Below are 27,474 nucleotides of genomic sequence, written 5' to 3' on the forward strand. Positions count from 1 at the left end.
TTTCTATGACTGCTATGTAGTTTCGTTCGGTACTTCGGTACCGAACGACAAATAAAGCTCTGTTATACCTGTTTTACCTGTTATAAAAGCCCCCCATGCTGGCTTTGTATTAGTGTTTAAGTATGTAGGCACAGAGTACAATGTGACTTTAGAGTTGTGAGATTGGATACAGGTGGAAGTATAGGGGAGGGGGAGTTGCCTTATTGATGAACATTACGGCAGTAGTTCAAGATAACATTACGAAGGGATTTGTCCAGTGAGGTATATGGGTAGAGCTGAGAAATAAAAAGGGGATAATCACCTTGTAGGGATTGTACTATAGCTCTCAAAGAGAAAACTGGAATTAGAAGACCAAATATGCTGGGAGATTGTAGACAGTTGCAAAAAATAATAGAGTTGCCATCATGGGCGATTTTAACACTTCTAATATAGATTGGGACTGCCATAGCACCAAGGGATTACACTGGGTGGAATTTGTCAAGTGAGTTCAGGAACGTTTCTTCGGGCAATATCGTCCACATTACAGTAGAGGAGGTGCTGGATGTCATAAAATGTCGAGGTAAATAATTCTCCCAGTCTTGATCAGGTATATATCCAAGGACAACGTGGGAAGCTAGAGAACAAATTGCAAGAACCCTGGCCGAAAGTATGAATATTCCTTCAACATGGGTGAGATGCTGGAAGACTGGAGGGTGCAAAGAAACACTTGGGACTATGGACAGTGGGCCTAACATCTACAGTAGGTGTTACTGGAGAGGATTTAGGAGGGGTAAGATATCCTGGATGTGGGAACGTGGGTCAATTAGGGATAGTCAGCATGGTTTTTAGGTGTGCAATTTGAGTGAGTTTTTTTGAGAAGTAGCCAAGAAGGTTGATGAGCCGTAGGACATTGCCTTTTTGGATTTCAGCACGGGCTTTGATAAGGATGTGGCATAGCAGGCTGCTCTGGAAGGTCAGATCGCATGGAATTCAAGGAGAGTTGGCTGTGGATACAGAATTGCTTGAGGAAGGAAACAGAGGCTGATGGTAGAAGGCTGTTTTCATGTTGTTTCTTTCTTGACCCCTGTGCCTCAGGGTGGTGAACAGGGCTTTTGGCACATTGGCCTTCATCATTCATGGAATTGAGCAAAGATGTTTGGATAGACACAAAGTGCTGGAGTAGCTCAACGGACCAGGCAACATCTCTGGAGAAAAAGGATGGGTGATATTTCGGGTCAGAACCCTTCTTTGAGTCTGAAGAAGGGTTCCAACCTGAAACGTCACCAGTGTGAGGAAGGGTCCTGACCTGAAACGTCACCAATCCTTTTTCTCCAGAGATGCTGCCTGACCCGCTGAGTTACTCCAGTACTTTGTGTCTCTCTTTGGTATAAACCAGCATCTGCAGTTCTTTTCTACACATTGAAGTTGGATGTTATGTTACAATTGTACAAGACATTGGTGGGGTTGCATTTGAGGTATTTTGTTTAATTTTGGTCACCCTGCCATTTCAGCTGAAAGAGTGCAAGACGATTTTTGTGGATATTGCCAGGACTCGAGGGCCTGAGCTACAGGGAGAGGTTGGGCAGGCTGGGCTTTATTCCTTGGAGCGCAGGGAGCTGAGGGATGATCTTATAGAAGTGTACAAAATCATGAGGGGAATAGATAAGGTGAATGCACAGTCTTTTACCCAGAGTAGGGGAATCAAGAACCTGAGTTCATAGGTTTAAGGTGAAAGGGGGCAAGATTAATAGGAAACCTAGGGCCAACCTTTTCACACAGAGGTTGGTGGGTATATGGAACGAGCTGCCAGAGAAGTAGTTGAGATGGTATTTAAAAGTCGATGTACACATATAGCAATGTTTTAAAGGGCAAATGGGCTGACTAAGATGGGACTTTAAAAATAGCGCCAAGACATGCCGTCTCTTGCATATGGACTCAGTGGCGTTGTTTCTATGCATTCTGTACTTAACCAGGGATTGTACTCATGTCTGGCAATAATGTTACTGATCTGTGTGCAAAGAAAGAATTTCACTGTACTTGGTACACGTGATAATCAAAAATCATTGAATCGTGGGGCGGCACAGTGGCTCAGCGGTAGAGTTGCTGCCTTACTGCGAGACCAGGTTCAATCCTGACTGCGGGTGTTGTCTGTACAGAGTTTGTAAATTCCCCCTGTGACTGCGTGGGTTTTCTCTGGGTGCTTCGGTTTCTACCTACACTCCAAAGACGTACAGGTTTCCAGGTTAATTGGCTTCAGTAAATTCGGGCGGCACAGTGGTGCAGAGGTAGAGTTGCTGCCTTACAGTGCTTGCAGCACTGGTGACCCGCGTTCGATCCCGCCTATGTTTGCTGTCTGTACAGAGTTTGTACGTTCTCCTCGTGACCTGCGTGGATTTTCCCTGAAATCTTTGGTTTCTCCCACATTCCAAAGACGTACAGGTATGTAGGTAAATTGGCTTGGTATAAGTGTAATTGTCCCCTAGTGTGTGTAGGATTGTGTTATGTGCGGGGACCACTGGTTGGTGCGGACTCGGTGGGCCGAAGGGCCTGTTCCAGCACTGTTTCTCTTATCTAAAGTCATTGATCTTGGCCAAAGAGCTTGTTTCATGCTGTATAACTCTACCGCCATGGAAGTTTGTGCCGTTAACAAATGCCATGTAGAGCAACAGTACAATTTTGTCGGTTGCTTTTGCTCCATATTCACTCCAGCACCAACTCCTCACTGCATCTCCTTGGGGCAATACTAGTTTCTTCAGGCTCAGCCATGTAAGGGCAGGCCGCAGACACATGTTGAGGACAGCAAGGTGGGGGGCCAGGAACGCACCCTCATACCATCCCTCGTGCATTACTGCAGAAGTGCTGACATACTGAAGTTTGTCGGTGTCAAAATACAGTACTTGATCTTCCTGCCTTCATAGAGTGGGATCCAGCATTCCTAAATGCAGTAGGCAGATAGGTTTTGGAACGGAATGAGCTTATTCTGAATACGTTCATTCTGTCTTTCAATCATTCCCGTTCCCACAAAAGGCAACAACCCTGTCTCTGAAAAGTTCCCTTTCAACAAATGCCTGATTATATGGGTCCTTACCTGTACGTTTAACCCAGAGGTGGTGTCTGTCTGCATGAGCAGCTGTCAGTGGTATACGGATGTGCAGCTATGTGGTATGTTCTAAAATGACTGTGAGTGAATATTTATCCATTTGGAATTTCAGATGATTTTAAAATGGCTCTTTATTTAGCAGGCAAGCACTAATCACTTTTGTTTTAGTGTTGTGAAGTACTTACTGTGAATTATATTTGTAAATTTAAAATCTATCCTATTTATTTTTGGCATAATTTAATGATGTTATCATTCGACCAGTTCTCTGTCTTAGATTGCCTCGGTAACTTGTTTTCGATCTTCTGCGTTATGTAGTGTAAAAATAAATTGGCTTTGGCAAGATTATCAAATAATTTGATTGAATCTGATGAAAAGATACACCCTGGAAACAAGCCCTTCCTCCCACGATAGACACAAAGTACTGGAGCAACTCAGCGGGTCACGCAGCATCTCTTGAGGAAAAGAATGCGTGACGTTTCGGGTCGGGACCGTTCTTCAGACCCGCTGAGGTACTCCAGTACTTTGTGTCTATCTTGGAATAAACCAAAGATAGTTCTTTGCAGTTCTTTGTTTACAGACCTGTTATGCTGCAAGTAAGAATTTCATTGTTCTGTTTCTGGTACATATGACAATTAAATATTCATGACTTATAACAGCATTTAAAAGACTTTTGACAGGTACATGAGGAAGGTTTAGAAGGATATGGCCAAATGCAGGTAAATGACACTAGCTTAGATGGGGCATCTTGGTCGGCATGATGAGTTGGGCCGAAGGGCCTATTTCTGTGCTGTGTGACTCCATGACTCAGCAGGCACCGGACAAGTGGGGCCTGGAATCTCAGGCTTTGTGACCAATGCAATTAGCCTGAGTGGTCACCATGGTCTCCGAGCTCCTCTGGGTGGTGGTGGTGAAAGGTCAGGAAACTGTCTTCCCTGACATGAGCACTATCACCCACCAGCACAAGTCCCTCAGTCGCCAGCCTCACCATTGCCTCACGGACAGCCATTGCAGGCTGCTCTTTCAGTTGGTGCCTGGATTAGAGGATATTATCTACAAGGAGAGGATGGACAGACTTGGGTTGTTTTTCTCTGAAGCATCAGAGGTTGAGGGGAGACCTGATAGAAGTATATAAAATTATGAGAGGCGTAGATAGGGTGGACCGTCAGAATCTTTTTCTCCAGGGCATAAATGTCCAACTCTAGAGAGCATAGCTTTAAGGTGAGAGGGGATATGTTTTTACACAGAAGGTGGTGGGTGCCTACGTCACTGTCAGGGATGGTGGAGACAGATACGATAGTAGCGTTTAAGAGACTTTTAGATAGGCACAGAAACAGCATGTACAAAGTTTCCCTTCCAGCTTTTGAAATAATCTTCCTAATACAATGAGTGATTTTTTTTTGTTGAAAAGTTGATGAAAGTTGCAGGATGCAGGTTAAAGATTTGCTTACTGAGGAAACTCTTGTCAAGTCGCTACGAGATGGATGTTGTTGACAGTCCTTGTTGATCTAATTAATATTTTCAGACCAATTAAAATCCAGAAATAGTTTTGGATTTGTTTGCATGTTGCCAGCTACTGGAAATCTTTCAACGAGGTGGTACTTGACAGTTTATTTTCCCCCTTAGGATAGAAGTATGATTAATTAAACTGTATGTGGGTAGACACCATTGATGAGATCATTGTCTAGGCCATTTTGCATACCTGGTGCTGTGGAAGGCAGGCTTTTATAAGAAATGTCAGGGCAGGTTGGAGAGGTCATATAACCCATGGCATTTAGCAGAGCACAGATTATAGTTCCTAACTCCAGCTTCACTGTCAGAACTGTGGTTTCTCATAACTTGATAGTCTGCAGTCGTGGTCACCCCATTGCCTGAAGGATGTGGCTGCTCTGGATAGGGTGCAGAGGAGGTTTACCAGAATACTGCCTGGATAAGGAGAAGTTGGACAGTCTTGCTTTGTGTTCTCTGTAACGTCAGAGGTTGAGGAGAGACCTGACAGAAGTATATAAATTTATGAGAGTTATAGATAGGGTAGACAGATCTTTATTCCTGAGTGGCAGCACAGTGGCACAGCAGTGGAGTTGCTGCCTTACAGCACCAGAGACCCTGATTCAATCCTGACTACTGGTGCTGGCTGTCCGGAGTTTGTACATTCTCCCTATGTACACATAGGTTTCCTCCAGAGCATCTTGGACGGCATGTACGAGGTGGACCAAAGGGCCTGTTTCTGTGCTGTACGACTAAAATTGAAGCCCAGCTCTTTGCAAAATCCAAGAAATGCATCGATGGCAATAATTTAATTTTAAAGTGCAGTCATTTTAATGCATTTATAACCAACAGATGGTCAGACATGAGACAAATTGTCAGTATTTCCCTCAGGAGACACTACACAGCAGTTGAAACTGTGCTCACTACATTAGCTGTTATCGATCTCAAGCAAGAGCCTGTTGTAAGTAGTACCGACACTGAAAGGAGTGGGGTCAATTGTGCCCACTATCTAAATCGGTGGCTCCCAAACTTCATCAAAATTGATCAAGCATTTGACCTTGCAGCCCATATCTGAAGAGAACACGATAAATGAAATGATAATTCTGTCAAAATAATTGGAGTTTTCAAAACATTTTACTTTGGCTTTGCATTTTCTAAATCATAAAATTAAAGCATTAAATAAAAATCAAATTTAACTCGTTAAAAACAAAATTAAAGTGTGTTATAAAAGATTGGCAATGAATGTTGTGACAATAGTGAATGCTCCTACCACCTAGCATGCTGAAACGTGCACAACTGCAAGGGGGACCTCAATGAAACTTACTGAATAGTGAAAGGCCTGGACAATGTGGATGTGAGGAGGGTGTTTCCACTACTGGGAGAGTCTAGGACTAGAGGTTGTAGCCTCAGAATTAAAGGATGTTCCTTTAGGAAGGAGATGAGGAGGAATTTCTTTAGTCAGCGCGTGGTGAATCTGTGGAATTCATTGCCACGGATGCCAGTGGACGCTAAATCAATGGGTATTTTTAAGGCAGAGACTGACAGAGTCTTTAGTAGTATGTGTGTTAGGGGTTATGGGGAGAAGGCAGGTGAAAGGGATTGAGCGGGAAAGTTAAATCAGCCATGATTCAATGATGGAGTAGATTTGATGGGCTGAATGGCCTAATTCTGCTCCTATAACTTATGAAGTTATGATTGCACATTCAACCTTTTCAACAACCATTGTAATATTCCATAATTTTCTCTGAAAAGTTTGTACCACCTCACTGCCCGGTTTCAATCCTTTGCGGCCCAATTTTGAATCCCAAGCTGTTGGGAGCCAGCAGTCTGCATGCAGTGCACTATTTGGGGATGCTTTTGAGCTTTCATCTGTATAACAATGTTATTAACCATTTGTTTCTTTTCCGTGTGTTGTACTACAAAATAGAGTTCTTTCTGAGTTCATGAAAGCCTGGTATGTTGAAACAAGAAAAAAGAAATTGGCATCTTTGCATCATCTCCTGTTCACCTTTTCATAAATTTATATGCATACTTTCTGCCAGCCAAACCACTGAAGAGTTCTTGTCACAAAACTTCATTCACGTTGGGTAGCTCATCCACTGATGGGGCATGTACCAAGTGCATGCCATAATCAGCATCAATGGTACTGAATCAGAGCTTCAAGTTCCTTGACATAAATATTACCAACAACCTGCCATGGACCAACTACATTGAAACTGCAGCCAAACAATACACCAACACCAACACTTCCTGAGGAAACGGAGGAAATCCAAGTCTTCAGTGATTTCTACATACTTCTACCGATTAACCGTAGAAAGCATGCTGTCAGGTTGCATCATAGCTAGGTTTGGAAATAGCTTTGCCCAGGCTGCAACAATTGTAGAGAGGAGTTTATGTAGCCCAATCCATTACACAGACCAGACTCGCCACCATTCACTCCATCTACATTTCATGCTGCCTCGGAAAAGCAGCCAACATAATCAAAGACGTCCCACTCCGGTCATTCCTTCTTCTCCCTGCTCCTGTTGGGCCGAAGATTCAGAACCTTGAAAGTGTTGTACTACCAGACTCAGGGAAAGCTTCTTCCCCTCAGTTATCAGGCTTCTGAACAGTCCTTCCATTAGCTAAGGTACTGTCTGATTCACCTCTACCCCATTGTGGACATAGGATTTTGTCAATGGAACTGGTGTGCTATAATGCAGAAAACTGTATTCTACGCCTTGTATCTTTGATTTTGCTCTATGTGTTGTACTTGAGTTTGACTGGATTGTATTTATGCTTAGTATTATCTGATCGGTTTGGATAGCATGCAGAATGAAACTTTTCACTGTACCTCTGTACACATGACAATAATAAAACTAAACCTAAAGGTACAATTGAGTACAATACTTGGGCTGAATGCTGAGCGGATTTTAATGTGCCTTTCTTCTCTCTCCAGAGATAGATGCTACAGAAGCGTGTGACTGGCTGCGAGCTGCAGGATTCCCTCAGTATGCACAACTGTATGAAGGTAAGTTTGGGTTTTGTGACCCTTGACGTGCAAAACGTATCGAAAATTGGATGAACCAGCGCTAGTAGGGAGAAAACATCTCTCAATCCCTGCAACAAATCCTTGCTAATTCATTAAGATGCGAGGAACTACCAGATGCTGGAATCTTGCATAGAAAACAAAGTGCTGGAGGAACTCAGTGGGTCAGGCAGCATCTCTGGAGGACATGGATAGGTGACGTTTTGGGTTGGGACCCTTCATCAGATCTGACTTTTGGCATCTAGTTCAGCGCAGGCAGTGTGGGCTGAAGGTGTTGTACTGTTCTATGTAAACTCAGTAAATATGTGAAAACTGGGCGATGTATAGTTTGTTCATGATAGTAAAGCATTAAAATCCTGAGTATATTTATTGCCCTTCAAGGGGGGGGGGGGGGGGGGGTAGGGATGGATGAAGAACTCAAGACAAAGTTTGGTTGGGACTTTATCATGAATGCAATATTTATCAGTGCAAGATTTAATGCTGGCTTTTATTAGACTTTAGAGATACAGCGTGAAAACAGGTCCTTCGGTTCGCTGAGTCCACGCCAACCAGCGATCACCACATACACTAACATTATCCTACACACTAGGGAAAATTAGCGATTTTGCCAATTAACATACAAACCTGTTTGCCTTTGGCATGTGGGAGGGAACCGGAGAAAACCCACGTGGTCACAGGGAGAATGTACAAACTCCGTACAGACGACACCAATAGTCAGGATCAAACCCGGACTCTGGCGCTTTAAGGCCACAGCTCTACCGCTGGGCCACTGTGCTGCCCTATGCTGTTGAGCATAACTGGCCAATAAATGCAATACACCTAGATAATAAATAATAAAATGTGTGAAGATGGACATCGTCGATGAGATCACTGTCTCGGAATGGAGTGACCGGAAAGTTCTGACTGTGACCTGTCAAAGACGCAAAAGCACTTCTGAGTATATAATGAGCAAGGTTTTTTCCAGCTTATTGGCATACATTTTTAATTTCTCTCTCTGCCTATCCATTTGTCTCACACTTTTATCACTTCAATCATTGTGCCATGCCCTAGTTTGCACGTAGTCACTTGGAAAGTCCGACCAGTTGCACTTGGATTCACGGAGTCAGAACCAAGTGTTTGCAGTGTGAAATCTGATTTCTGTTCCATCCAATTTGTTTAGGTCAACAAGATTGGTGGCTGGATGATTGCCAGAAGCCAACTCAGTGACACAATGCTGGGAGACTAACAAGTCTGTCAGTGTAACAGCAATTCACAGACCTCTATTAGGCCATTGTCGTTTGACAAACAACCAATTGAACCATCTAATCTGCATCCGTAAAACTAGACCGATAATAATGAATACTGATGTGGATATCTTTACAAAGTGTATTCCAATTTTGCATTCTGTGAATGCATTGTCAATGATTTTAAAAGGTTATCCAGACAATTAAAAAGGAAAAAATAATCCAATCTCTTTTAACACTAAAAACATATAAGAGTGCAACACCCCCTTCGGCCCCCGAGTCCATGCCAAACATGATGCCAGGTTAAATTAATCCCCGCTGCCTGCATGTGATCCATGCCCATTCATTCCCTGCATATACATGTGCCTATCTAAGAACCTTCTTAAATACCCCATTATTATTCTTGCTTCCACCACCACCCCTGGCAGTGCATTTCAGGCACCCACCACTCTGAAAGAAAAACCTGTCCCGTATAATTCCTCTAAACGTTGCTCCTCTCACCTTAAAGCTATTTCTGCTCGTGTTTGTAATTTCACCCCTGGTGTAAAAGATTCTGACTGTTTACCTTATCTATGCCTCTCATATTTTAATGTATTTCTACCAGGTCTTCTTTCCATTCAACTAAGACCCTCGGGATCACATGGAAGCTAATTATTTCTATTCTCTTTTCCCTCCCCCCTCCCACCTCCCCTCTCCTGTACCCCACCTGGACTCTCACCTATTTCCCCCCACCACTCGCCCCTCTCCCCTTCCTGCCAAGTTCCTCCCTCTGGCTTTATAATCTGCAACTTTTCAAACCTGTCTCACAAACCTTCCTTTCTTATCTTTGGCCTTTGTCCCAACAGCTGACTATCAAAATCCCCCTCCCTCACCCATGTCGAGCTATTATCTGCCATGCAGTTACTGCTTCTCTCTTTTCCAGCTTTCTTCTCCCCCCTCCCACCAAGCCGCGCCCTCCCTAAAGTCAGTGTAAAGAAGAACGCCGTGGACGGCTTGATTGTAATCATGTATAGTCTTTCCTTTGACTGTGTAGCACGCAACAAAATACCTCAGTGATAATGAAATGAAATAAACTAAACTAAAACTAAGGCCAAAAATCACCTATCCATGTGTAGAAACAAAGAACTACAGGTGCTGGTTTATACCAACGATAGACACAAAGTGTTTGAGTAACTCAGCAGGTCAGGCAGCATCTCTGGAGAAAAAGGATGGGTGACGTCCAGCGATGTTTCAATCAGAAGTAGAAACAGGCCCTTCAGACTGAAAGAAGGGTTCCAACCCGAAACATCACCTACCTTTTCCTCCAGAGCTGCTGCCTGACCTGCTGAGTTACTTCAGCAATTTGTCTCCTTTTTACATTGACTTTTAAACTTTTGATACATAGCGTAGAAACAAGCCACTGAGTCCATGCCGACCAGCATTAAATACATACACTAGCACTATTGTACACACTAGGGACAATTTACAATTTACAGAAGCCAATTAACTTACAAAGCTACACATCTTTGGAGTGTAGGAAGAAATCGGATCGCCCGGAGAAAACCTACACAGTCACAGGGAGAACGTACAAACTCCGTACAGACAGCATCCATAGTCAGGATCAAACCCAATCTCTGGCACTGTAAGGCAGTAACTCTACCGCTGTGCCGCCCATGATTGAATGATTTTTTATATTGATATTTGGTTTTAGGTACTAGTATCTCTCAGCATACTAAATCTTAGCAGGATGAAGTGAAACACTATAACCACAATTCCCAGATCAATTGCAACTCTTCAAAAATCTAACTATTGTGAAATAAAAGTCAAACTTGCTGGAATTTTATTTTAACAAAGGTCATATTGCAACATTTCTCCTTGTAAATGAGCTGCTTGTAGTGTCTCAGGTCATGTTTTGCAATAGGTTGTACTTGTGTGTTCCCTGAACTTCCAATGGAAGTGGTTCAGTCCATACTAGTTCTATTAAGAGTTACTAGAATAATGCCTGGGTTAGAGGGCATTCCCTTCAGGGAGAGATTGGACAGACTTCGATTGTTTCCTCTACAATTGCAGAGGTTGAGGGGAGTCCTGATAGAAGTATGTAAAATTGTGAGAGGTATAGATAGGATGGACAGTCATAATTTTTATCTAGGGTGGAAATCTCAAAGATTAGAAGGCATGGCTTTAAGGTGAGAGGGATAAGTTTTTTTTTTAAATGTGCAGGGCATGTTTTTTTTACAGAGGTTGGTGGGTGCCTGCAACATGCTGTCAGATGTGGTGGTTGAGGCAATTACAACAGTGGCACTTAGGGACTTTTGGATAGGCACATGGATATTCAGGGAATGGAGGGATATGGATCATATGCAGGCAGGTAAGAGTTGGTCTTGGCATCATGTTTGGCATAGACAATGTGGGCCCAAGGGCCTGTTCCTATGCTGTACTGTTCTATGTTACATGTTTTAAGAGCAATCCAGCCAGTCCCAATTTCTTGCTCTTTCCCCAACCCTGTCAACTTTTGAAAACTATATGTAAAAATCACGCAGTTTATTAACCAAGCTTTTTGTGTTAAGTCCCCTTGTCGCAATGTAGTTCTGATAAATGATCAAGATGTTTTGGTTTATTGCAGATTCCCAATTCCCAATTGACATAGCTTCCGTGAAGAAAGATCACGATTTTCTTGACAAAGATTTCATAGAACCACTTTGTAGGTAAGGAATGAAACACCATTTATTCAGTTTAACTGTAAATGAAATAGGAGTTCCTCAGTTTGGATCAAATTGCAATGTTGCCTTCACCATTTCAGATTCTGTTAACCCAATATTGATTTTATGAAAAGATGGTGGCAGCAAACTATTATCCACAAAACCATACCCTGGATATATTATGTCAACATACGAATCACATTCTCCATGAACAGGGAATATCTTTTATAGCATGCTATACTGCAACTCTACTGCTTTCAGCAGTGTATTTTGTGCCTCTGTTGAGAATTCATATAACAAACAATGCTCGGACTGTTACCATGTAGAGCCGGTACATTGTGGACAAAGGGCCATATACAATCGATTTCTGTTGTGGTAGAATATATCTGAACAATACAGATATGTCATTATCTTTGGAAATGATGAGGGCACTGTGATCAACGTCATTCTTCTGTGAGAAGATGGGATCTTTGCTTGTTATAGCTGTGTGGGTGTCACTCTGCATTGTAGAAGTCAGGCTCTGACATCCCCTCCCCCCATTAACCTCTTTATATTGCAGATCCTGAACTTTGTATCCTGGAGAAATATAAAATAATAATTTAACCCTCAAATCGCTATCTCCCTGCATTTTACTTCATACATTGAACCTGATATAATTGCTTTATCAGCAGCTGTTGACATGACAACTGGAGGTGCAGGATACATTCTGCCTTATCTGCTTTGTCCTGCAAATAAAAGAATTGCAAATTGTATTGAGGTGATTACTCGTGCTACACTTTCTGGCTTCACATGTTCTTGTTCAGAAAATTCTGCGTAGAAAAAGGGGATGCAATATTTTGGAAGTATTAACCTGAAAATCCAAATTAACGGATAGAATTTCATCTTTGTAACAGAAATTAACATGTAATAGAATTTCATCTTTGTTGCAAAGATACCAGGCATTCGTGTGATGCAGACAGACAGACTGGGAGGAAATCCATAGCTATTAATAAACATGGGTTGAATTTATATTTGTAACAAATGCACAGATAATGTCTATGTATATTTTGTACACTTCTTATTGAGTGTACAAAATTGGGTGTTGCAACACAGGCAAAATGAATTATTTTTTCAATTTAACCTGCCATCATCACCAACATAAGTATGTAAGATGAGCTTCCTCATCTTTAACCCCAACCAGTCTGTGTTGAATGATATGCACAATATATATTTTTTCCATAATTTCACTCCGGAGTAACCATTTCTAGACAGAGCAATTAAATACATTTTTCAGTCTTGGAGTCAGAGTCATATAGCAGAGAAGCAGGCCCTTTGGCCCAACTCGTCCATGGTGACCAAGATGCCCCATCTTAGTAATCCGGCATTTTTGCACAACGATTCCATAGACAAAGTCCAATGTCCACATGGGGTAAATATCACTCGGACAGTAACCTAGCGTATGGAAGGACCATTTAGATGCCTGATAACGGAGGAAAATAGATTTTTATAGAGTCATACAGCATGGAAACAGGCACTTCAGCCCAACTCACCCATGCCAACAAGATGCCCTATCTAAGCTGGTTCCATTTGCCTGTATTTGGCTCAGATCCCTCTAAACCTTTCCTATCTGTGTACCTATCCAAATGTGTTTTAATTGTTAAAGTACCTGCCTCAACTACCTCCTCTGACAGCTTGTTACATATACCTACCACCCTCTGTGTGGAAAAAGTTGCCCCTCAGGTTCCTATTAAATCTTTTCCCCTGTCACCTTAAATATGTGCCCTCTGGTTCTTGATTCCCCTACTCTGGATAGACAGTGTATTCACCCTATCTATTCCCCCCCCCCCCCCCCCCCCCCTGATTTTATACACCTCTATAAGAATATCTCTCATCCTCCTGTGCTCTAAGGAATAAAGTCCTAGCTTGCCCAACTTTTCCCTATAGCTCAGGCCCTCGAGTCCTGGAAACATTCTTGTAAATCTTCTCTGCAATATCTCCAGCCAACACTTTAAATAACCAATGAACCCAGTAGTCTGTCAATTAAGAATCACTGCAAGCTGCAGCAAAAAAAAAACAAAGAGCTGGAGGGACTCAACAGGTTAATCGACTTTGACTTGCTCATGATTCCAGCATCTGCCATTTTTTTGTATCTCCAAGAAACAGGCCTGTTACCAGGCACCACTAAAGTTATTCAAAAGGCATCTTGTCCTTTGCTTCCCTTTGCATTTCATGAAAATATTAAATTTGCAACTTAAGTGTGCATTAAACTTGCAACAAAATGTTATCTAATAATTAAAGGTTCAGTATCCTCTTGTGAGATAATTGCTCCTGCCAATTAACCAAATTATAAGAAAATAACTGCAGATGCTGGTACAAATCAATTTATTCACAAAATGCTGGAGTAACTCAGCAGGTCAGGCAGCATCTCGGGAGAGAAGGAATGGGTGATGTTTCGGGTCGAGACCCTTCTTCAGACTGATTTAACTTCAAATTACTTCATTTCCTCAGCCAAATTTTAAAAGTTAAACATTTTTTCTAATTTTCTTTTCTTTTGCTCCCAACCAAAACTTTTTCTCACTCTCTACATCGTATGTATCCATTTTGACCTTGAATTTACTAACCGTAATATACACTTGTTTCTTGTTCCTTTCTCTTTTCAGTCTTTAATTCTCATTGGTTAAGAAAATGCTTTGTTTGTTCCATTGTATAAAACTATGAGAGGCGTAGATAGGGGAGATGGTCAGAACTATTTTCCGAGGGTGGAAACATCATGGACTCCAGGGCATAGCTTTCAGGTGAGAGGGAGTTTAAAGGAGATGTGCAGGGCAGTTTCTTTTACACAGATGGCAGTGGATGCCTGGAACGCGCTGCTGGGGTTGGTGGTGGAAGCAGATACAATATTGTTGTTTATGAGGCTTACAGACAGGCACATGGATATGCAGGGAATGGAGGGATATGAATCACGTGCAGGCAGATGAGATTAGTTTATCTTGGCACATGTTCAGCTTGGTCATTGTAGACCAAAGGGCCTGTTCTTGTGCTATATTGTTCTGTGTTCTATGTGCCCTTTCAGCGTTACTGTGACCTTAGTGTCTTGTTTTCTCAAACTAATCATGTTTTCAGTTCTGGCTCATGTTGTATGTTAAACGTAGAAACATAGAAGCATAGAAAATAGGTGCAGGAGGAGGCCAGTCAGCCCTTCGAGCCAGCACCGCCATTCATTGTGATCATGGCTGATCGTCCATAATTAATAACCCGTGCCTGCCTTCTCCCCATATCCCTTGATTCCACTAGCCCCTAGAGCTCTATCTACCTCTCTCTTAAATCCATCCAGTGATTTGGCTTCCACTGCCCTCTGTGGCAGAGAATTCCACAAATTCATAACTCTCTGGGTGAAAAAGTTCCTTCTCACCTCAGTTTTAAATCGCCTCCCTTTATTCTAAGACTGTGGCCCCTGGTTCTGAACTCGCCCAACATTGGGAACATTTTTCTTGCATCTAGCTTGTCCAGTCCTTTTATAATTTAATATGTTTCTATAAGATCCCCTCTCATCCTTCTAAACTCCAGTGAATACAAGCCTAGTCTTTTCAATCTTTCCTCATATGACAGTCCCGCCATCCCAGTGATCAATCTCGTGAACCTACGCTGCACTGTCTCAATTACAAGGATGTCCTTCCTCAAATTAGGAGACCAAAACTGTACACAATACTCCAGATGTGGTCTTACCAGGGCCCTATACAACTGCAGAAGAACCTGTTTACTCCTATACTGAAATCCTCTCATTATGAAGGCCAACTTTCTTCACTGCCTGCTGTATCTGCACACCAACTTTCAATGACTGGTGTACAAGGACACCCAGGACTCGCTGCACCTCCCCCTTACCTAACCTAACACTATTGAGATAATAATCTGCCTCCTTGTTTTTGCCGCCAAAGTGGATAACCTCACATTTACCTATATTATACTGCATTTGCCACGCATCTGCCCACTCACTCAACCTATCCAGGTCACCCTGCAACCTCTTAACATCCTCTTCACAATTCACACTGCCACCCAGCTTTGTGTCATCCACAAACTTGCTAGTGTTGCTTCTAATTCCCTCTTCCAAATCATTAATATATGTGGTAAACAGTTGAGGCCCCAACACCGAGCCTTGCAGCACTCCACTCGCCACTGCCTGCCATTCTGAAAAGGACCCGTTTACTCCTACTCTTTGCTTCCTGTCTGCCAACCAATTTTCTATCCATGTCAACACCCTACCCCCAATACCATGTGCTCTAATTTTACGCACCAATCTCCCGTGTGGGGTCTTATCAAAGGCGTTCTGAAAGTCTAGATACACTACATCCACTGACTCCCCTTTATCCATTTTACTTGTCACATCCTCAAAAAATTCCAGAAGATTAGTCAAGCATGATTTCCCTTTCATAAATCCATGCTGACTTGGACTTATCCTTTTACTGCTATCCAAATGCACCGTTATTACCTCATTAATAATTGACTCCAGCATCTTTCCCACCACCGATGTCAGGATACATTAGCTATCCTCCAATCCACAGGAACTGATCCTGAATCCATTGAACATTAGAAAATGATCACCAATGCATCTACTATTTCTAGAGCCACCTCCCTGAGGACCCTGGGATGCAGACCATCAGGCCCAGGGGATTTATCATCCTTCAGTCCCATTAGTCTACCCAATATTATTTCTCGCCTAATGCAAATTTCTTTCAGTTCCTCTACCCCCCTAGATCCTCTGACCTCTAATACATCTGGGAGATTGTTTGTGTCTTCCTTTGTGAAGACAGATCTGAAGTATGTTATAATATGCCCACTGAAACAAAATCTGCCCCTCTATTTCTCAGCAGATTTGAAATTTGATATGTACTCAAGAGTATTCCTCATCGTATGCTAGCTAAAGGCCTTCTAAGAGACTGAGAGGGAAGACGTCCTATCCAATTAAGTATTCCCACCCTGACATGCACACATTTCTCCCACCATTCCCCACCCAACCAAGTCACCCCGCTCCTTTCCCCTCCCCTGCACACTTCTCCCATCCCTGAGTCCCATATTTCCCCCCCCCCTTTTACATTTCACTCCTTTTCTCTCCCTATCTGAAACCCTTTTGTCTCCTTTTCACCTCTAGCCTTTGTCACATACGCGACCCATCTGCCAAACAAACCTGTATCAACCTATTGCCCTCTGTGATTACCTATAGTTTCCCACTCTCAGTCTGAAGAAGGGCGTCGACCCGAAACGTCACCTATTCCTTTGCTCCAGAGATGCTGCCTGACCCACTGAGTTACTCCAGCATTTTGTGTCTATCTTCAGAGTAAACAAGCATCTGCAGTTTCTTCCTACCCAATTTGTCTGCAAAATCTCCTCAAGGTATGCCTACTTTGAAGTTCTCCTCTTTCTGATGAGATTTCTGCCACACCATCTCTTGCTGCACCCTGCCTGACCCACTGGGTTACTCCAGCATTTTGTGTCCACCTATCACTTGCTAGGCTTTGTCCCACCCCCTCCCCTACATCAGTCTGAAGAAGAGATCTGATCCAAAATGCCGTCAGTCCATTCCCTCCACAGATGCTGCCTGAGTTGCTCCAGCACTTTGTGTTTCGCTCAGTAGTGTACTCACTTAGTTCTAGTACCATACTTTATTGTGTTTTGTTAATCTTTTTGGCCTCTCTGCTGCACAGCAACTTTTCTCGGGCACGAGCTCCTCAACTTCACAGAGCTAACGTTGGCCATCTCCTGGACCTACTCTTTTTCTCCAGAGATACTGCGTGACTCGCTGAGTTACTCCAGCACTTTGTGTCTTTGTTTGGTTAATGGCTGTTCCTGACCAATTACAGTCATGTAACCACAAAGCTCCAGAAAAAGGGCAAACCACTGGCATCCAGATGCAACAGGTTCACTGGGTACAAAAGGGCAAAATCAGCATGGTTTTATGACGGGGAAATCTTGCCTGATGAATTGAAGGACCAGTCCCTCATATTTTGCTTGGGAAGTTTACAACAGGGGGTTACAGGGAGAAGGCATAAGAATGAAGTTAAGAGGGAGAGATAGATCAGCCATGATTGATTGATGGAATAGACTCAATGGGTTGAATGGCCTAATTTTACTCCTATGACCTATGAATTTATAAACTGTCTGGACAGGTCTGATGGAATCATTAAGTTTAGACCAGATCCATAAGATCATGCCATAGGAGCAGAATTAAGCCATTTCGCCCATCGAGCCAGCTCTGCTATTCAGTCATGGTTGATCTATTTTCCCCTCTCAACCCCATTCTCCTGCATTCTCCCTGTAATCTCTGACTATTTTACTAATAAGGAAACAGTTAATCTCTGCTTTAAAATTGCCCAATGACTTGGCCTCCATAGCCGTCTGTGGCAATGAATTCCACAGATTTGGTACCCTCAGGCTAAAGAAATTCCTCCTCATCTCCATTCTAAAGGCACATCCTTTTATTTTGAGGCTGTGCCCTCTAATCCGAGACACTCCCACACCAATGCCCTGGGGTGGCACAGTGGTGCAGTAAGTAGTGCTGCTGCCTCACAGGGATTTAGGATTGATCCTAACTTCCAGTCCTGCAGTAACTTTATTGCCAGAAAGATCCTAACTTCTGTGCAGACACTGAAGAGGCAACAGATGCTGGAATCTAGAGGAAAATATAAATTGTTGGAGGAACTCAACAGGTCAGGCAGCATCTGTGGAGGGAAGGAAGGAATTATCAATAATTTGGGTTGAGTCCCTTCACCAGGATCCTATTGATGCAGGGTCCCAACCAAAAATATCGACAATTCCTTTCCCCCACAGAATCTGCCTGACCTGTTGAGTTCCTCCAGCACTTTGTTTTTGTTTTGCTGTCTATGCAGAAAGCAGTTCAGTGCTTATTGAGGTAATTACTACCCCAGAGTAATTCCCCATGTTAATATTTGTTTTTTTTAAACATAAAGCTTATTTTTCCAGAGTAATGCCTATCAGCAGAGATTACCCGTTTAATCTAAAGATTGAATTTCAATCCAGATGAGTGAGGATTGATGGAGACACAAGGAACTGCAGATGCTGGTTTATAAAAAAAGATACAAAGTACTGGAGTAACTGAGCAGGTCAGGCAGCATCTATTGGAAGTAGAAACAAAGAACTGCAGATGCTGATTTATACCAAAGATGGACACAAATTGCTGGCATAACCCAGTGGGTCTGGCAGCATCTCTGGAGAAAAAGGATGGGTGATGTTTCAAGTCTGAAGAAGGGCCCCGACCCGAAATGTTACCCATCCTTTTTCTCCAGAGATGCTGCCTGACCCACTGAGTTACTCCAGCAATTTTTTTATCTTTTTCTGTATTTTTTTAATCCATCTTTTCAAATAAACTTTTATTTTTATTCTAACCCAGACTGAAGATGCTGAAGTTCACCAAATATTAGTTACCTGAATTTGTTAATCTTATTAAACACATTCGAGTGAGGTGTTCTCAGAAGTGTTTGCACACAGCCTCAATGTTTATTCAATTCCAGTCACCAGTTTACTCTGATTTTATGGATTAGCATTCTATAGAGTGCTAACAGTGTGTTTGTGATAATATCAGCATGTCTGAGTGGCTTAGAAAGGAGGTGTTGATCAGTTCACCGTTTCTAATATACATCAGGCAAGAGAGCATTGCCACTTCCTTATCAAAGATAGATACAAAAATGCCAGCATCTGCAGTTCCTGCCTTCACATTTCGGCCACTCCGTTGTCGTTGAGACCTGACTGGTCTTAATAGGCAGCAAGACAACCACGCGCTGAAAAATGCATTATCAGGAAGGACAGTTGACATTAGTCGCTGCAGTTGCAGTGAAAGTACCAGGTGATCGATGTTTGCTGTAGATATAGGCCAGCAAAATCCACACCCGCCCACAGTGTTAGTGCACAGAGTACCTGAACCGAATGGTAAGTGGGATGTCTTGATCAGTGTCTGTACCCACTGGCTTAGTGCACAGAGCTGTGATCTGTGCTCCAACGATCCCCAGTGTGAAATGTTACTACGCAGCAAAAGAATCCCCTCGGTAATTCCTCATGTTAATATTTGGGTTGGGGTTTTGGGGGGGGGGGGTCGGATCAGTGTGTTAATAATAACAATTAATTATCTGAAGGGATTTCTGCCGTCTCGGCTTTAGAATTGGCGACTGAAGAAAATTGAATTTTAACATGTTGGATTTTGGTTTATTTTCAGGCGACTAAACACATTGAACAAGTGCACATCTATGAAAATAGATATCAGCCTTCCCAAGAAAAAAGTAAGGACGTATCTCTTAATCTTCTATTGGTGTGTGCAGCTGCAGGCAATATCTGGATTCATAAAGAATAATCTTAAATTAACCATGTTTGGGGACTAAAGTGTAAGAAATTGTTTATGGTGCTTGTCAATGCTGTCGGAGCCAATTTCATTCGTAATTGGTAAGCAGCATTTAAACTATAATATAAAAATGCGGTGCTTATTTCTCGTGAGTTTGTAATACTCTTTCAGAGTGGTTGTTATAAATCTGACCTTAAAATCAACCTACCTGGGAAATGGCCATGGTCGGATCGAAAGCAGTCTGTACATCCTACGTTTAGGTTTATTATTATTGTCATGTGCAGTGAAAACCTTTGTTTTGCATGCTATCCAATCAGATCAGATAATACCATACATAATACAATCGTGTCCATCTCAAGTACAATAGGTAGAGCAAAGGGGAAGATACAGAATGCAGAATATAGTTCTCAGCATTGTAGCGCACCAGTTCCAGAGACAAAATCCAATGTCCACAATGGATTTGAGGTGAATTGGACAGTAATCTAGTTTATGGGAGGACCGCTCATAACCATTCATGAGTCATGCAGCATGAAACAGGCCCTTTGGCCCCTCAACCATGCCGACAGGATGCCCCATCTAAGCTAGTCCCATTTGCCTGCATTTGGCCCATATCCCTCTAAACCTTTCCTATCCATGTTCCTGTCAAAGTGTCCTTTAAATGCTGTTATAGTACCTGCCTCAACTACCTCCTCTGGCAGCTCGTTCCATATACCCACCACCCACGAGTGAAAAGGTTGCCTATCAGGTTCCTACTAAATCGTATCACTCTCACCTTAAACTTCTGGTTTTTGATTACCCTACCCTGGATAAAAGACTTTGTGCATTCACACTATCTATACCCTCATGATTTTGTACACCTCAAATACAAGATCACACCTCATCCTCCTGCACTCCAAGGAATAAAGTCCTAGCATGTCCAACCTCTCCCTGTAACTCAGGCCCTCGAGTCCTCATGCAAAATCGTGCTGCATTGTGAAAGAAATGGCAGCTTCTACTTTAGGCTGGCACAGAGGAACGGCTGGTAGAGCTGTTGCTTCACAGCGCCAGAGTACTGGGTTCATTCTTGACCTCAGGTGCTGCCTGTGTGGAGTTTGCACATTCTCTCTGTGACTGCGTAGGCTTCCTCTCGCATCCCAACAACATGCAGGTTTGTAGGTTAATTGGCCTGTGTAAATTGCCCCGATTGTGTAGGGATTGGAAGCAAAAATTGGATAACGGAACCAGTGTGAACGGGTGATTGATGGTCGGTGGGATGAAATATCTGTTGCCGCGCTGCATCTTTCAATGTTTCAGTCAAAATTTAGTTCAATTTATTGTCAGTGCCGAGGCACAGTGAAAAACTTTTGGTGCGTGCTATCCAATCAGCGGAAAGACTATACATATTTAAAATCCAGCAAGCCGCAAGATAAAGTCCAATTAAAGATAGTCGAGGGTCTCCAATGAGGTAGATGGAAGGTCAGGACCATTCTCTAGTTGGTGATAGGATGGTTCAGTTGCCTGATAACAGTGGGGAAGACGCTGTCCCTGGATCTGGAGGAATGCGTTTTCACACTTCTATACCTCTTGCCTGATGGGAAAGGGAAGAAGAGGGAGTGGCCAGGTGAGACTCGTCCTTGATTATGCTGGTGATTCATTTATGCTGATGATTCGTTTAATTCAAGTCAAGGCCATCAGCATAACCAAGGACCAGTCTCGCCCCAATCACCCCCTCTTCTCCCCTCTCCCATCAGGCAAGAGGTATAGAAGTGCAAAATTCATTTAATTAATGGAAAAACATAACTCATAATTCGCATTCCTGTTGCAGAGTGAAGACTCGGATGAAGAGGACCTGTGTGCGATTAGTGACAAGTGGACTTTTCAAAGAAGCAGCAAGAGATGGTCGAGGCTGGACGACATTGACGTGTTGTTTCCAAGGCAGGATGGCCACGTATCCGTGGGGGGCATGAAACTCAAGAACACAACCAGCAGCGAGAGCGTGTTAACGGACCTCAGCGAACCCGAGGTCTCCTCCATTCACAGTGAAAGCAGCGGGAGAAGCGACAACCGCAGTCTCGCCGGTAGATCCGTGGAAACGAACAGCGTGGCCACAGAGCACCCGGACTGTTCCCTGCAGAACTGTGCTGAACCGGTCGTGATGCCGGATGCCATCTCGCTGCACAGTGCCTTCCCACAGACTGCGAAAGACTGCAGCTTCGGTGCCAAAGCAGAAAAGAATGCAAGAGTGAAAGCCAGGAACCTGCTAAAACGCATGGAAACATTAAGACCCAGAGCCTCTCACAAGTTAAAGGGCTCCATGCGTTTGGGACCTTTGGTCATTAGTTCTCCCGTGCTGCAGCAGGAGCCGGAGTCGTTGAAGACCATGCGCTGCGTGGACATAGTCCATGGACATCTTCACAGTATGGCGAAGGATTCCACCAAGAGTGGCTTCTCATCATCCACTCAGTCGAGTAGCGACAGCCACTCGGAAAACAGCGGGAGCGCAGTGAGCACGCCTTGCTTGAAGTCGAGGAAGAGGCGCTTTGCCAACAAGCGGAGCGGCATGTATCTCGAAGACATGGACATCTTGTCGGGGGCGACCATGAGGCAAGTGGCCGACCACAACCGCCGGAATGAATTCTGTTCCCAGGAGAACCTGGTCGTTCACATCCCCAAGGATCACAAACCAGGCACCTTTCCCAAAGCTCTGTCCATTGAAAGTCTGTCCCCCTCCGACACGTGCAGCCCCATCAACTGGCGGACCGGGAGCATCTCGCTGAGCAAACAGAAGTGCGGCATGGGTAAGCCCAAGAGCTGCTACCCCGGGGCAAGCAGGATCAGCATCTACGACAACGTGCCGGGCTCCCACTTGTACGCCAGCACCGGCGACCTCATGGACCTGGAGAAGGAAGATCTTTTCCCCCACTTGGACGACATATTGCAGCACGTCAACGGGTTGCAGCAAATCGTGGACCATTGGTCGCGGAACGTCTTGCCCGAGATACAGGATGACCAGCTCTCTGTCTGCGAGCAACCCGACAGCTCGTCCAATCACCTGATGCTCGACTTCAAAAGACACTCCATGTCCGACGGTCAGATCACGCCCAGCGACCTGGATCGCGACGGGCACTCGCTCAACGAGGCGGAGGCAGTGGGGATGCGGGAACGCAGGGATTCCGGAGTAGGGGCGTCGTTAACCAGGCCCAGCAGGTGGGTAGCAAAATTGTTGGTAGTTAACATGTTAAATAATTGGTAGTTTAGTCAGAGATGCAGCATGGAAGCCCTTCGGCCCACCGAGTCCGTACGGACCATCGATCACCCGTACACTAGTTCTATCCTACACACACTAGCGACAATTTACAGAAGCCAATTAATCTACAAACATGTATGTTTTACGGATGTGGGAGGAAACCGGAGCGCCCCGAGAAATCCCACGCAGTCACAGGGAGAACTGCAAACTCCATACAGTCACGGGGAGAACGTGCAAAATTATGGTAGTTAAATTAGCGGTAGTTAAATTATGCTCGTTTATAATGGCCTAAAGAGTGAAAAATGTTGGACACAAAGTGCTGAAGTAAGTCTGCAGCTCAGACATCATCTCTAGAGAACATAGATAGGTGGCATTTCGAGTCGGGACCTTCTTCAGAGTCCAGGAATGCTACGTGGTCCGCTGAACCAGCAAAATGGTTGTGCCTGTGAGGTGTAGCAGGGAGTATGTTCTAAGTAGCTAATGATCCGCAGTCTATTTACATTAGTACTGATAGATGTTCCTTAATGGGAATAAGAATAGCATGTCCCCAGGGAACTGGAATTTAAAAAGCTGAAGCTATATTTTCACTTGGATAATAAATTATAGATGTGCAGAAATGATGATAGAATCATGTAGATTCAGTTAAGCATTCCATTAAAATGTCAATAAAGGTCATTATTGATGGTATCATCTCCCTGGTGCTTCATTTGTGATATGAAACTCAAATTCAATCCCTTGAGAAAGAGAGAAAACATTGGGATAGGGTGCATTCACAGAGTCTTTCACTCAGGGTAGGGGATTCAAGAACTAGAGGGCATAAGCTTAAAGTAAGAGGGGGAAGGTTTATTAGGAACCTGAGGGGCAACTTTTCACATAGAGGGTGGTGGGTGTATGGAACAAGCTGCCAGAGGAAGTAGTCGAGGCAGGTACTATAACAACATTTTGAATATAGAACAATACAGCACAAACCCTTCAGCCCACAATGTCTGTGTCAAACATAATGCCAAGACCAACTCTTAACTACCTCCACATAGTCCATGTCCCTCCATTCCCAGTATGTCCATATGCCTATCCAAAAGTCTCTTAAATGCCACTATTTTATGAGCCTCATCCACCCCCCTGGCAGCACGTTCTAAGCACCCGCCACTTTCTGCTCAAAGGTTTTGCCCTTACATGCCTACTATAAACATTATGCATAGGAAGGAATTGCAGATGCTAGTTTACATCGAAGATAGACAAAAAATGCTGGAATAACTCAGCAGGACAGGCAATGGTCCCTTCTTCAGAATGTGAACTTCACCCATTCCTTTGTTCCAGAAATGCTGCCTGTCCTGCTGAGTTACTATACACTTTAACCCTCACAATGTGAAGCTGTGCCTTCCAGTCCTTGACATTTCCACCTAAGAGAAAGGTCCTGACAGTCTATCCTTTGTATGCCATTCGTAATTTTAATGCTTCTATCAGATCTCCCCTCATCCTCTGAAGTTCCAAAGAAAACAATCCAAGTTTGTCTAACCTCCTCTTGTAGCTAACCCAGGCGTCGTTCTGGCATCTAAAGATAAATGCAGACATTGATATTAGTTTGTTATTCCGATTTATATCGGAATGTAACCAATATGAAATGAAAGATATCCACAAAAAAAGGCACAAAATGTTGGAGTAACTCAGCGGGTCAGGCAGCATCGGTGGAGGTGAAGTTTCAGGACAGGATATTTCCTCGCAAGGGGGAATCTGAAGAAGGGCCCTGACCTAAAACATCACCCATCCACGTCCCCCAAAGATGTTGCCTGCCCAGCTAAATTACTCCAGCAGTTTACATCCTTCAGTTTTAAGTGTTAATTTCTGAAGCCACATTGTTCCCCAGAAGTGAAATAACAGAATGTATAGGAATGAACTGCAGATGCTGGTTTACATCGAAACATTGAAACAGCATGGAAACAGGCCCTTCTGCCCACTGAGTCCACACTGACCATTGATCATCTGTTCACACAAATTCTGTTATCTCAGTTTCGGATCCACTAGGGGCAATTTACAGACGCTAATTAACCGACAAACCTGTACGTCCTTGGAATGGGGATGAAACTGGAGCATCCAGAGGAAATCCCTGAGGTCACAGGGAGAACGTGCAAACTCCACACGGACAGCACCCCTGGGCAAGAACGAACCTGGGTCTCTGGTTGCAACATTATAGGAAGGATGTGATTGCACAGGAGAAGGTACAGCGGAGATTCACCTGGCCGTTGGATGCTGGGGTTCCGTGCTGTATGATTGATTCTATGGCACGACAAAACCATAAATAAATCGCAATAAATTGTGTTCAAAATGCTAAAAGTGGTGAATTATGCATGAATTAAAGTAATCACCCCTGATGTTATTTTCATCAGAAAAATAATGTTTTGAAATATTTAATTTTAAAATGATCAGTGCCAGGCAACATTTATGGACCCGACACACACTGCAACTACTGATTGCAGTGTCTCGGGGACTATTACACAATCTGCTATCTTTGATGGCAGGTGCGTTTCCCTCAAGAAAAACAAGTGTGAGGCGTTACACTTTTGGAGGTTGAATGTGAGGGGAAAATATACAGTTAGTGGCAAGGCCTTAAACGGCATTGATGTACAAAAGTCCATAACTCTCTGAAAGTGGCAACACAAGCAGATGGAGTGATAAAGAGGGCATATGGCAATGTACTGGAGTAATTCAGCAGGTCAGGCAGCATTTCTGGAGGACATGTCCCATGGTAGGTAAATGAAGAATTATGGGGCAGAGATTTATTCTGGTAGGGGCAAGATTTACTAGGAACCTGAGGGGCAACTTTTCCACTCAGAGGGTGGTGGATATATAGGATGAGCTGCCATAGGAGATAGTTGAGGCAGATATTAAAATAACATTTAAAAGACACTTGGACAGGTAGGTAGATAAGAAAGTTCTTTCCTTCAACAAATTGGGAAATGGACTAAACATTTCCTGAAAGGACACAAAGTGCTGGTGTAACTCAGCGGGTCTCTGGAGAACATGGATATGTTTTGGTTTGGGACCCTTCTGCCATTTTCTGCTTTGATCCACCTAAAATAATTTTGATTCCTTGTCTTATTTTGTACGTGGATAGGAAAGGTTTGGAGAGGTATGGGCCAAATGGTACTGGCTTAGATGGGGCACCTTGGTTGGCATGGATGAGTTGGGCCATAGGGCTTGTTTCCGTGCTGTATGACTTGAGAAGAGCTTCTTTCCTTCTGTTATCAGGCTTCTGAATGGTCCTTCCATAAGCTAGGTTTCTGTCCAATTCACCTCTGTCCCATTGTGGAGATTGGATTATGTCTATGATCAGGATGGGTGAGTTGGGTTAGAGGCCCTGTTTTTGTGCTGTATGATTCTGCATAATTAAGCAGTAGATTTGCTACCTTGCAGCACCAGAAACCCGGGTTCGATCCTGACTACGGGTGCTGTCTGTACGGAGTTCATACGTTCTTCCTGTGACTGCATGGGTTTTCTCTGGGTCCTCTAGTTTCCTTCCACACTCCAAAGACATACAGGTTTGTAGGTTAATTGGCTTTAGTAAAAATTATAAATTGTCCCTAGTGGGTAGGATAGTGCTAGTGATCGCTGGTTGGTACAGATTTGGTGGCCGACGGCCCTGTTTCCATGCTGTATCGCTAATGTAATCTAATAATCAGACCTTTCTCATTCAAACCTCTTCCTAAACTTGCTGCCTGATATTCTTCCACAGGCGTCAGAGGTTACGGTGGCACAGTTTCCAGATCTCACATCGGCTCAGCTTCACTCTCGCCTCGTTGCAGATCAGCAGCCACACCGCCGCCCAGCTCAACCTACTGCAGAAGTTCTCCCTCCTGCGACTCACAGCGATAATGGAGAAGTATTCCATGTCCAACAAACATGGCTGGACCTGGTGAGTTCACAGCTGTCGTAAAATAAACAGACATAGGAAGCAGTGAAGTAAGACGAGGTGGGGAGGGTGATTTTTTTTTTGTTGGCATGGGGAGGGGATGGGGTAAATGTCAAAATTAAATTTCATGTAAAATATTTCAATTTACATCTGTCGTCTTTGATTTTCATATTATGTCTGCAACAAAAGACACAAAGTGCTGGAGTAACTCAGCAGCTCATGCATGTTCTCTGAATAACATGGATAGGTGACATAGAACAGTGCACAGGACAGTACAGCACGGGAACGGGCCCTTCAGCCCACAATGTTTGACCCAAACATGATGTCAAATTAAAATAATTTCATTTGCCTGCACATGATCCATGTCCCTGTATTCTCTGCACTTCTATGTGCCTCTCTGAAAGCCTCTTAAACGCCTCTGTCGCATCTGCCTCCACCACCACCCTTAGCTATCCAGGCCCCTGCTACTCTCTACTCTCTATGTAAAAATAAAACGTGCGCAGATTATCTCCATTAAACTTTCCC

The 27,474-nt window shown here is 43.6% G+C and overlaps 1 protein-coding gene across 1 annotated transcript in view; it reads left to right on the forward strand.

Annotated features, from left to right (window-relative positions):
- Nucleotides 1-27,474, forward strand: part of LOC144595185 (stAR-related lipid transfer protein 13-like) — a 277,512-nt gene that overhangs the window by 231,314 nt on the left and 18,724 nt on the right. The window contains 5 exon segments of the mRNA XM_078402346.1: nucleotides 7,503-7,574; nucleotides 11,418-11,499; nucleotides 19,694-19,757; nucleotides 21,621-23,002; nucleotides 26,773-26,952. Coding sequence (XP_078258472.1) covers nucleotides 7,503-7,574; nucleotides 11,418-11,499; nucleotides 19,694-19,757; nucleotides 21,621-23,002; nucleotides 26,773-26,952 — 1,780 coding nt within the window.

This window comes from Rhinoraja longicauda, chromosome 7 (genome assembly GCF_053455715.1).
Source record: "Rhinoraja longicauda isolate Sanriku21f chromosome 7, sRhiLon1.1, whole genome shotgun sequence".
Lineage (NCBI taxonomy): Eukaryota > Metazoa > Chordata > Chondrichthyes > Rajiformes > Arhynchobatidae > Rhinoraja > Rhinoraja longicauda.